This window comes from Rattus rattus, chromosome 4 (assembly GCF_011064425.1).
Source record: "Rattus rattus isolate New Zealand chromosome 4, Rrattus_CSIRO_v1, whole genome shotgun sequence".
NCBI classification, from domain to species: domain Eukaryota; kingdom Metazoa; phylum Chordata; class Mammalia; order Rodentia; family Muridae; genus Rattus; species Rattus rattus.
In genome coordinates, this window is record NC_046157.1 from 147,563,857 (window position 1) to 147,576,458 (window position 12,602).

Below are 12,602 nucleotides of genomic sequence, written 5' to 3' on the forward strand. Positions count from 1 at the left end.
ACAGAGACACACACATAAACACACACACACATATAAACACACACACACACTCACACACACATAAACACAGACACATGCACACCCCAGACCTGAAGCCCCCTCCACTCCTCTGTCCTACAAAGGCTGCTGGAAATAACAAGGTTCTGATTCCTGATGAAACCCATCACACTGTTCACTGTTTACAAAGACTGGGCACCCCACAGGAGGGGAGAGGATCACCCTAAAAGCACTTCTGGCCAACTGTGCCCCACAGGTTCCACCAGCCTCCCTGACTCTCCCCTGAATGAAGAGGCCTGGCCTATGCCTGCCTCCACCCACTGTCTCAGGTCAGTCTCCCACACAGCAGTTTGAGACTCTCAGCCTCCCCCGGCCATCAGACCTCTGACAGGCTCCTCAGGCCTCAGACCCTCACACTTCTGCTACACTTTCTTTCCTGGCGGGCCAGACGAATACTATCGCAATAGCAATGATGGTGTTGATGACCATAAAGATGACCACAGCTTTATCACATGTTGCCAATGTGCCATACACTGTATTAAAGGTTGTTAGAGCAGTGGGGGAAACTGAGGCACAAAAAGGTTTATCATCTACTTATCCATACACATTCCTAAAACTGCTTAAAAAAACAAGTCATTGCTGAACTCAGTATCATTCCCAAGCCCTCTGGGAAGCTGCAACCCCAGACAGTCTCCCCTGTAGCAGAGAAGCTATCTGCCCCTGCAAGACAGATACACAGGAAGGAATAGAGTTGGAGTGTAGAAGCTGACCAGAGAAAATAGGGAAAGGAAGTCTCTCAGCTGAGAAGCAGACCAGGGTGCTGGGCCAGAGGAAGCAAGAGAAAGGAGATATGGCCAGAGGGCTCTTTTCACTTACTCTGTACCTCTGGCCATAAACCATCAGCTGCCCTACTCCCAACCTGCCAGGAACATGTCAGGGACGTGGCCAGCAGGACAAGCAGTGCCCAGCCCAGGATGTCTACACTCAGACTTCTACAGACCCAGATCCAGACACCCCATACCTCCTCAGTCATTTCCCCTCCTGCATCTCTGCAGGGGCAAGACCCAATCCCTGGCCAAGGTCTCAGGGTCCCAACAAAGCCAGGCCTGTCCCCTGGGAGTGACACCTGGGCAGGGCAGCAGGTAAATAGAGCCAAAAGGGCAGGCAGAGAGCCAGACATTATAGGTGAGTTCTTGGCTCAACAACCTACCCTGCTCGGCCCAGGTTCTTGGAGTCGAGTGTGGGTGTCGTAATAGAGGTGAAGGAAAAGACAAGGGCAGATGGTCAGCTTCCTGGACATTCAGTAAGGGAGGAGGAACTGCATCCCACTCCTAAACACACAGTGTGCAAACTTCTATGTGGTCCTGAGAAAGGCTGGCCAACAAGTTCCAAACACCCCATGCCCTACCCTCCATGAATCCTCTACCCTGTGCCAAGAACAGATTAAAATGGAGAACCCCCACTTCCAAGGCCTCTTGACAGCCCCAGGCATCTCTGCATTCAATCCCCTTCCTATGCAGGCCACGTCCCCACCTTCAATCCCTTCCTCAACCCTTCTTTCCCTAAGCTCTGAGTCCCACTGAGATTCCATGCCTCCCCTCTGGGTCAGTGAATGCCTACGAGTCTCTAAGATCCCTGTTTGAAATGTAACCTCCTCTGGGGAGGGCTTCCCAGACAACCTGAGGCAGGACAGATCTGGACCCAGATGACAGCACATCTGGTTGGAGGGTGAACGTCAATGAGACACTAACCTCATGAATGGACTAATGCCGTTAGCCCTGGAGTTGGCTACCATCTCAGGAGTGAGTCTCCTAGAAAAGGAGAGTTCCCGCAAAGGAAAGGGTTTGCTAAATGAAGAGACGAACCCCAACAGATCCAGTGAAAATCCCGACACTCAGGGCTGAATTGATGGCTTGGTGGTTAAGAGCAAGCACCACTCTGCTGAAGGTCCTGACTTCAGTTTTCAGCACCCACATGACAGCTCCTAACCGTCTGATGCTGTCTTCTGGAGTGCAGAAGTGCGTGCACGCAAAGCATCCATAGGCGTAAAGTACATGAGTGGATAGACCTTAAAAAAGAAAGAAAATCCTGCACGTCTACAACTATGGAGGAAAAGGTAGGGGACACTTCAAGATACAGGTGCAGACAAGGTCGTCCTGAGCAGCGCTCCAATCCCATAGCGAATAGTGCCAACAACTGACAAGTGGGAATTTGAAACTCTCTGCACGGTAAAGAAAACAAATAACCAAAGGACCCGGCCTTCAAGAATGGGAGGAAACCCTTGCTAGCCACACAGACAGAAGATAAGGTCCAGAATGTCAGGAGGGTCAGTTGGGTCCCTGGAACCTGCATAAATCCCAGCCTCATAGGCAGAGACAGGATCAAGGTGCCGGAAGAGTGGTCTGGGACGATTAACGACACCAACCTTGGGCCTCCACATACACACGCACACGCCTACACGCATGCAAGCATGAACAGGCACATACACAACATACACACAGAAAAGCCTAGAAAATTTGTAATATAAAAAAAACATAGAGATTGAAAATTATTAAGGAAGTCATCTGATGTGGATATCTGATCTGATGTTGCTATCTGGTCTCTGCATATACAAGCACGCCCTCACACACGTGTGGGTACACAGCCATACAAACACATACATATATACCACACACAATAAAGAGATAATCCAATAACCCTCTTAACAAACAGGCTAACGAAATAAGCAGATGGTTCTCACAAGGTGAAGCAGACACTGGGAGGACTATCCAATCTCACCAGCCATCGGAGAAATGCAAATTAAAACTAAATCGAGGGATCCGGGAGTGGTAACACACACCTTTAATCCCAGCACTTGGGAGGCAGACACAGGCCGCTTTCTGAGTTCGAAGCCAGCCTAGTCCACCTATCAAGTTCCAGGCTGGGCAAGGCTACACAGAGAAACCCTATCTCAACAACATACTGCATTGAGGAGCTGGAGTGATGGATCTCTGGTTAAAAGCACTGGCTGCTTTTTCATTAAAAACAAAAAAAACAAAAACAAAACAAAACAAAAAAACAAAAAACAAAAAAACAAAAGCAAAACTGAGCTCCCAGCACCTACAGGGTTCCTCACAACCACCTGGTAACTGCAGGCTCAGAGAATCCTATGCCCTCCTCTGGCCTCCACAGGCACTGCTCACCTATGACGCAGGCATGTCAAAACACCTGTACGCATAAACTAAAAGTAAACAAACATTTCAAAAGAGAAAACCAGGTTGGACTTTTATCTCATTCCAGTCAGAATGACAGTCATTAAAACGTTAGGACGCAGGCAAAAGGCAACTTCTCTAACCCCTGTGGAAGGCAGCATGGAGGTTTCCCAAACACTAACAACAAAGCTTCCATCTGACTCAGCTACAGCACTCCTGGGATCCTGGACCCCACAGATCCACATTCACACATCACAGAGTCATCGGTGTTTACTCCAGCTAAATTACATAGGACCTGGTCCAAGTACCCGCAGACTGACTCATAGCCATCCAAAACTCCAGTCCTAGGGGACTCAGTGCGCTCTTCTAGTCCCTGCGGGTACCAGGGACATAACTGGTACATAGGCAGATATGCAGGAAAATGCCCATTATAAAACCGACCAGGATGCCCTTTAATAGAGGAATGGATAAAGAAGATGTGGTTCCCGGCTGGGGATAGAAGGCAACAGGGCTTGCCTAGCATGCATAAAATCCTGGCTATCATCCCTAGCACCACATAAAACCGTGCCTGGTGGGATAAATGCCAGAAATACCAGCACTTTGAAGTTTAATGGATGAAGATCATCCTCAGCCCTATAATGAGTTCAAAGCCAATCTGAGCTATATGGGACCTTGTCTTTAAAAAAAGAAAAGAAAGGAAAATTAGACTTTTGGTTCCTATCACCCATATGGTGTCTCATGACCATCTATAACCCAGTTCTGGAAGACCTGACACCCTCTTTTGACCTCCACAGGCACCAAGCACACATGTGGTTCGCCTACAAATATGAAAGCAAAACACTCAACACATATAAACTAAGACGATCTTTAAAAGAATAAGAAGAGAAAATGTCGTTTGTGGGCTGGGGAGATGGTTCAAGAGGTAAAAGTGTGTACGAACCCAGTCATCTAAGCGTGGGTCTCTGGATCTGCGTGACAGTGAAAGGCAAAAGCTGACTCTGTGAAGCTGCCCTCTGATTGCCACTGCAGGTGTGCACACACAACAATAACAAGTAAAAAGTTTAAATTTTGTGTGTGAGTGTGTGTGTGTGCGTATGTGCATGCATGTGTGTTAGGTGTGGTATGTGTGTATGCATGCGTGTGTGCATGTGCATGCATGTGTGTTATGTGTGGTATGTGTGTATGCATGCATGTGTGTTAGGTGTGGTGTGTGTCTGTGTGCATACATGGTAGCCAATGTTGGGTGTCTTGCATGTCTGTGGCGTGTGTGCACATGTGTGTGCAGGTATAGTCAGAGAGGTAAGAGGGGGATGCTTGGTGTCTTGCCCTGCCATCCTCCATCTTGTTTCTTTGATAAAAGATTTCTTGCTGAACCTGGAGCTAAGTTAGTGGCCAACAAGCCTCATCAATTCTCTTGTCTCTGCTTCCTGTGACATTGGGGGTTTTATGGCGTATGTGGCTTTGCCCCAGTTTCTATACAAATGCTGGGATCTGAACTCAGATCCTCAGGCTTAGGTGGCAACTACTGTTACTCACTGAGTCATCTCATGGGGCCCATCATAGTTTTTGAGACAGGGTCTCTCATTAGTGGGGGAGCTCATCCATTCAGCAAGACTAGTCAGCCAATAAGCATCCAGAATCCTCCTGTCTCAGCATCCCCAGAACTATGATTACAGATACACCTACCATGCCTGGCTTTTTACCTGGGTACTAATGATTTAAATTCAGATTGTTATGCTTGCCAGGCAAGCACTCTATCAACTGAGTTGTCTCCCCCCCCAAAAAAAAAACCATTCTAAATGCGCCCAATATTAGGATGAGCTATGGTAATTAAAATTTAACAATCAGATAGACATGGTGGTGCATGCATTTAACCCCAGTACCCAGGAAGCAGGGGTAAGCAGATATCTGTGAGTTCAAGACCTTCCTGGTCTACATAAAAAGTTCCAAGCTAGTCAGAGCTACACAGTAAGACCCTGTCTCAAAAAACAAAAAAAAATTTTAAAAAGAGAAAGAAAAGATATCATCCATTTCAGACATTCTATTCCTCTAGCAGAAACTAAGACTCTCAGTAAAGCAGACATTCTGTTCTTCTAGAAGAAATTTACAAAGACTCTCAGTAAAGCAATGTAAACACACACAGTGCTTGAAGAGGGCAGGTGGGTGAGAGAGAGGAAATGCAGTACTGGAGAATAAAGAGTGGACATTTGAAGGAGAAGAAGAAGAATGAGAGAAGGAAGAGACATGTGGGAAGGCTAGGGGCTTAATAGGTGAGCAGACGCAAGAGAATCGAGAGGCTCTCGCTGGGTGCTAAACCATTGTGATGCCCACAGAGCATGGGATGTCGGTCTCTTCTGAAGACTCCGAGATCACGTCTGTGGCTCCTCCAAGCCATTCCCAACCCTTCTGGCTTCAGCTATGGCGAGATGAGGAGGGTGTCATGGGAGTGGATATAGACATGCAGAAGTTTCTGAAAGGATGCTGGCACAACTGCCCGGAGCAGCTGTGCAGAGGCAAAAGTTTACACTGAAGCCAGGAGACACCTGCTCCAGTCTCCTGTGACTGCCACCCACTGCCGGCTCCAGCTGGTTGCCAAATCCCATCTCCTGCCTCACTGGTTTCTAACCTGGCTTCGTCCTATCAGCTCACTTCATCCGACCCTGTGCTTCTGTTGACCTTCAACCACACCTGACATTGACTCCATTGGTCAAACCCTGGTTTCTATCTTCACAACGTACCCTCTGCCAGGCACCCAAAGGAATTCAAGCCAGGAAGAGCCCAAGTTTGAGCAGGAAATCAAAGAGCTCCACAGGGTAGCAAGCCAGCCCTTCCCAATCCTGTCCATAAGGGTGTGGCTTTCCATTTGGTCCTCTCTCCTTCCACAGGATTCTCTGCCTTAACCCGTCTCACCACACATCACTACATCCTCTGAGCATCTGTGTGCTATAAAATGTTTGTTAAGTTCCTGGGGCTCTAAGTTCCGTGAAACTCAGTCTTGACATGAGACCCTTGCTTAGAGACTTACTAGGGAAACAATCTTTTGAATAGACATTCCCAGAGTGGCCCACCAACTCGCCTCTTGTTTCTGGGAAGAAAAGAATGTGTCAATTGAGGGAATGGTTCAGTTGATAAAGAGTCTGCCATGCACAGATGAGGACCTGAGTTCAGATCCTCAGAAGCCACGTGAAAAAGTCTGGCATGGATGGCATGCTTCCTTAGGCCCTAGTACTTAGCAAGGAGTGGGCAGAGATGGGAGGATCCTGGAGCTCACTGGCCAGCCAGACTAGCCAATCAATGAGCTTTGGATTCAGCGAGAGATCCTGTTTCAGAAAATAAGGTGACTAATCAAGGAAGACAACCTGATAACAATGGCCTCCACATTTATGTATGTCACACACACACACACACACACACACACACACACACACACAGGAGGGAGGTACACAGATAACCTAGAAGTGGTGCTTATCTACTCTACTGTCCTGGGATAGACCTCTGGACACTGGGGTTGTTCAGGCCGGTCTCTGGAACAGTAAATTGGAAACTGGAGCTGGACTATTAAAAAGGGGGAGGAACCTGGGTACCAGGCACCTCTTCAGTAGATGGAAACCTCTACTCTCCTCTGTTCCCCTGAGGGCTGCCTTAGCTTGCCTGCCCTTGGCACCACACTCTGCCAGGGGACATTGGCAAGTTCATACAGCAAGCAAGGAGGCAATAGCTGGCTTCTTGCCCATCTGGAAAGAAAGAAGGAATGAGGCCCTCCCCTCAGCCTCATAACATAGCCTCCTGTTCCTGCCAGGGACTGGGCCTGCCCCCAGACGGAACATAAAACCGAGGAGGAGGTAGTCAGCTGAGTGCCACCTACCCCGGTGCAGTGTCATTCTCTAGCTCCCTTTCTTCCTCAAGTCCCACAGAGGCCACACAGCAGTGCATAGGACTGGCATGGGGCATACCACAAGGACAGAACACTAGGGTGCCACAGAGTCTCTTCTCCCTCCTCAGGATACAACCAATGCTGCCGTCAAAATACCCAGCATGCTCCATTCATAGAAAGAGCTTCCTGATCCTTGTTGAGCTTTCTTACAACTATCAACATGGAAGCCTGCATCTATACAGCAGACGTAAGAACATATGATCACCAAAAGCCACATGTGAACACAGTCACATGGACGTCAGTCACAGGAGTCCCTGATGCTTGCCAGTAGAGATCTGTCTTCACATAGTGGAATACATCCCAGCCAGGAGAAGGAATAATCTACAACCATGTACAAGATTAAGGATAACATTCATGGCCATGGTGTAGGTAGATCATAACAGGCATAAAATCCACACTCCATTCCATTGATAAGAAAACCTCCACCAGGTCAGAGTGTTCTGTCAGAAGGCAAGGTAGTGAACATCCCCTTGAGGGGGAAGTCAATGAGTGGTAGGAGTGCTGGGCTGGAAAACATTTCTCTTCCTCCTCTTCCCACAACTGGCGATATCCCAGGGAATTCTATATCTAGGCAAGTTCTCTATGACCAAGTTATAAACTCCCTTTTTTTCTTGAGACAGAGCCTCACTATAAATCTGTCCCTTCACTCACAATCCTCCTGCCTCAGCTCTCTGAGCAGTTGGGACCTCAGGCATTCCGAACACTCGGTTCCTTAACTCTACGTGTGGAACACATATGTGTCTGAGTCACTAGAGAGCCTATACACGCAGCCAGAGGACATGTTGAGCCTCATAAGCCATGTTTGTAAGAGAGGAGCCACTGGGGCTGGGGATTTTCAGTGGTAGAGCCACCTAGGAGGAAGGCCCTGGGTTCGGGTCCCCCCCAAAAAAAAAAGAACCAAAAAAAAAAAAAAAAAAAAAAAGAGAGGAGCCACTCTCCTACCTCACCTTACCTCCTATCCAGCCTCAGACTCACTGTCTTCTCCATCATCATGCCCTTCCCAGAAGGCCTCGTTGTCTGTCCAGGCTCCTGGCTTGGTGGCCTCTACCCCTCTCATACCACAGCCATGGCCCAGAAAAGGGACTCATGGGGAGTCGGAGCGACTACAGAAAGTCTCTAAGCTTCTGTAGGAAGTCCCCAACACCCTCCATCCCAGAACTTTTGAGCATGGAACTCACTCTGCTAGACCTTTTCTCTTCCTTACCTCTGCTCCAGGCCACTATGGAAGCACCACTTCCTTCCTCAGCCAGTCACTCTACAGTCATCACTGACAGGCTGACCCACCCTTCTCCCACTCCTCCCCCCTCCCCCACACCAACCCCCACTAAGCACTGTTACCAGAGAAGAAGCATTTGTTCCAGTCGTCCTTTGCAGTCCTCTCCATCTCTCCCACCCAATGGACAGTCCCCTAGGGTAAGAGCAAGTGCTGTCTGATTTCTGCCTTGTCACCCACCTCCTCACCTGATGCCACTTGCTCAAAACTAAGAATCAATACGGAGCAAAAGGAACAACCAGGCCCCCATCTTGCAGGCAGTCTCTGGAAAGGGAAAAGTTACATTTGGGGAACAAAAGCCCCATCCTTCTGGGGCCAGGACACCGGAGTACTAGTAGTTCTGGCATTCACTTGAAGTATGGCATCAGGGGAGTCACTTCCCTTCTCTGAGACTTGGGGTGCTTATTTGTGAAAGAGAAAACAGTGGAGCAGAGTGAGTCTGGAGAGGTGCACGACAGCATTTGTGTCTGCAGCAGCTGTGTGGGCATGAGTACACTTCTTCCTACAAGAGTACCCATAGCTTTCATCACATTCTCACGGGGAGAATGTGTGGCTGCCTCCTGTTCAGAGCCATGAACCTCAGCTCTGGAGCGCTAGAATTCTAGCAAACTAGAAGAAGAGATAAGCCAACACACGGGAGTGAGAGCTGGGTTAGATACAGATCTCTGTGCTATAGATGTGACAATACAGGTGACTGTGGGTCTGCTAAACTTCTGAGGACTCCAGGCTGGGAGAAGCAGAAGCAGGAGAAGCAGCCCCAAAGGATGGCTTTAGGAGGGAGGAGGAAGAACCATCCTGAAGCTTCTTCCTCCTGCTCCCGCCACCATCAGACAAGCACCCACTTGTCTTGGATACGGCACAAGAGTGAGGAGGCGAGGCTGGCACCTAGAGATGCCCGCCAGGCCCTTTGGCGCCCAGGTCAGAGGAGCTTGGCGGGAACACTCAGGAGGGATGCCAATCCCCACCCTCCTTCCTCTTCAGGCCCCCACAGAAGCCTCGGGAGGGCTCAGTATGCACAAACCGTGAGGGCCAAAGAAACCAGCTGAGGACATGACATGGCTCAGCTGGGGAAGGGACTTGCTGCCAAGCTGGATGCTGTGAGTTTGATCCTAGGGACCTACATGGCAGAAGGAGAGAAGTGACTCCCACAGGCTGTCCTCTGACTTTCACACATGTACCATGGCACACACACACACACACACACACACACACACACACACACACACACACAATAAAACGGTTAAAAACATTAATAGTTAAAAAAAAAAAAAAGCTAACTGAGGGGTGTGTGGGGTCCAAGCTCAGGTAGTGCAAAGCTAGAGCAGGCATCACCCTCCAAACAGGTAGGAAGGGCAGGTCTCAGATTCAGGCCTGCCAGTGTAGTGATGGCTGTAGAGACAGAATGGGTAGGGGTGGGAAGAGGGGGGGGCCTCTCAGCAGAATGAGGAAGGTAACCTGCAAAAGAGACGGGGGTACCACAGAGGGCAAAGGGGGCATCATTAGCAGGAGAATAGCAAGGCTGAAAAGGGAGTCAGGGACATGAGCCCAGCCAGCCTTGGGGCAAGAAGTTGGCCCATGGAATGGGCTAGGCAGGAATGGCGGCTGGCACGTGTCTGTGGCAGTAGGAGGGCCCTGGCTGCCAGCCCAGATGCCTGGTGGCTTCTGAGCTGGGTTCCTGGGAGGGTGAGAGCCCAAGAGATGTTTATCCAGAACAAGAACGTGAGTATCACACCTCCTCCAGCAAGGGCTCCAGTGATAGGCAGAGGCTGCTCTTTCCTGGGCTGCATAGTCTCCTGAGAGTTGCCTGTGAATGGGGTCTTGGGTAAGCAAGAAAGAGCAGCCAGCCCAGCAGCCCCTGCTTGATCCAGGACCTGGGCACATGGCTGAGATGGAGCCTTATCCATGCAGATAAGGGAGGGGATGAGTCACAGCAAGCTCTCCCAAGAGGCCCCTGGAAAACAAGCTCATCCAAATGCAGACAGACACTTGTCCCTGAATAAACATCCCTGTCCCTGTCGCTGTCACACAGGGTACATACAAATCCCTCCCCCTCCTCCCCTGACTCACCCACCTCCAGTGCCCCTGCTTTCTCTCTCAGATCTCAGCCCAATTATCCATCCCTGTCGACCATCACATGACCAGTGGGCATCCCCCCACCATGTCAAAGCTGGCTGCAGGGAGAATGGGAGGGAGTAAGAGCTCTGAGCCCATGGAGACCAGAGAAGGGTCGGGGCCATGTCTGAAGAGCAGCAGAATGAAACAAGGAAGTGGATGGTCAGCCTGGAGAGCTCTGTCAAGCAGAAGGCAGGAGCATCAAGGTACAGTGGAGTACAGTGAGATGCCTCCCAGGGCTCTCTACTGGAATCCCCATCCCCCGAGCAGCTCAGACTCACCCTCTAAGGGGTAAGCCGGGATTTGAGATAGGGAGGGCTACTGCCTCCTCATCAACCCTGGACATCTTGCAAAGTAGAGGAGAGAGAGGCTCTGAGCTGGGGTGGGGTTTGAGAAAGGATATCTTAATGACTCTAGAGGGACAGGAAGTCTAAGAGCTCTATCATGTCACCCCAGTTCTGTGCCCATCACCAGTAACTGGGATACCCAATTCTTACTTCCAGGCTCCCTGAGTCCTCCCCCAGGCTCCATGAGAATCTAGCTAGGACACTAGCCACTTTAAGACAGAGATAAGAATCCGTCCCCAGATCTATCCTTCATTGTGACCAGTCACTGCCTGCTTGCTACCTTGCTGGATAGGGCATTTCATTTTCAAGTTCCCAACCCTATGCCTGTGCCTATGGCATATAACCACAACTATGCTATCATCTGCACCCTAGAGGGACAGCCAGTCAAGTGGTGCAGAGGGGCATTGCCGACACTCAACACACTCACAAAAACATGTGCATAAGCACACATTGCCATATTGTCTGTCCATACGGAGGTGCTGGGATGTGGTGGCAGGATGCGTTTGGAGTCAACACTAACTCTGCTGGCCTCCAGTGGAGAAAGAACTGAAGGGTCCCAGTCTCGCCCAGAACAAAGTCGGTATACAATCCCATACGGCTGCTCCCCCTGTCCCAGTGGAGAAGGAGACTAGGGTTCTCCCGGGGATGGACTAGAACTGGCCAGTCCCTGCTGATACAAAACACCGTGTGTCCCCCCCCCCCCAGGAAACCATGGAGCCTATGCAAAGCCTGGGGTGTCCAGCCAGCCTGCTTTCCTGGTCAACACTTTTTGCTCCTGGTCGCTTTTCAACTTCCAGTTTCCAAGACTCACCCAGAAAACAATAGGAGAGAGGAGAAAGGGGGACTCTAATGGACCCACCCACCTCCTCAGACCCTGCTGCCTCCCTACCCCAAGTAAGAGGTTACTAACCTTTCCCTCCTCATCCCAGAACTTTTGGGTGGTTCCAATTTCTCACTAATTGCCTGCTGCTTCCCCTCTCTCCTCTCTCTGCCTCTCTCTCTCTCTCTCTCTCTCTCTCTCTCTCTCTCTCTCTCTCTCTCTGCTTGTTTAGGCTTTTTTGTTTTATTGGTTTTGGTGTTTGTGGGAGTTTGAGTTTGGGGTTTGGATTGGTTTTAGTTTGCTTAAGAAACGATCTCACTATGCTGGCCTTGACTTATAATCCTCCTGCTTCAATTTCGGTAGCAGTGGATCACAGACCTGCCACCAACGTCTTGCCCTTCAAGGACACCAGAGGCCCAGGTGTGACCTCCATGGAACTGGCTGCAGGGCCCTCCCACTTTCCTGCCTACACCTTTCCAGACTCCTTACTGTCCCAGGTGGACCGGGCTCTGCTGTGTCTGCTGCCCGCACCCGGCCCGCAGCTCCCTACCTGAAGCAGCAGCCTCCTCCTCTGGATGGACGCCGCACCCCCGGGCTCAGAGCGCTCGGGCCGCGCGGGGCCCGGCGGAGTCCCGGGGGGCTGCGGGCCACAAGAAGGCAGAGGCTCGAGCGCCTCGCAGCACACCAGGCTCACGGTGCAGCCCATCCGGCCCGGCACCCGGCGGGCCCGGGGCGGGGACGCGGACTACCAGCGAGCCGGCCCGCCCCCAGCCCCAGCGACCTCTCGGCCCCAGGCGTCTGCGACGTGGGGAGAAGGGCAACGCCCCCGGCCCGCCCCGTCGGGAGTCCGCCTCCGCCTCCGCTACCGCTCCGCCAGGCAGTGGGAGTGCGGGGGCCCGGCCAGGGGCGGTGACACGGACGCTGGAGG

At 50.8% G+C, this 12,602-nt stretch overlaps 1 protein-coding gene across 1 annotated transcript in view; it reads right to left on the reverse strand.

Moving 5' to 3' along the window:
* The window catches only part of Tns1 (tensin 1), a 209,002-nt gene extending 196,622 nt beyond the window's left edge, over positions 1 to 12,380 (reverse strand). The window contains exon 1 of the mRNA XM_032901325.1: positions 12,225 to 12,380. Within this exon, the coding sequence (XP_032757216.1) occupies positions 12,225 to 12,380 (156 nt within the window). The remainder of the gene's footprint in view (positions 1 to 12,224) is intronic.
* Positions 12,381 to 12,602: the final 222 nt, after the last annotated feature.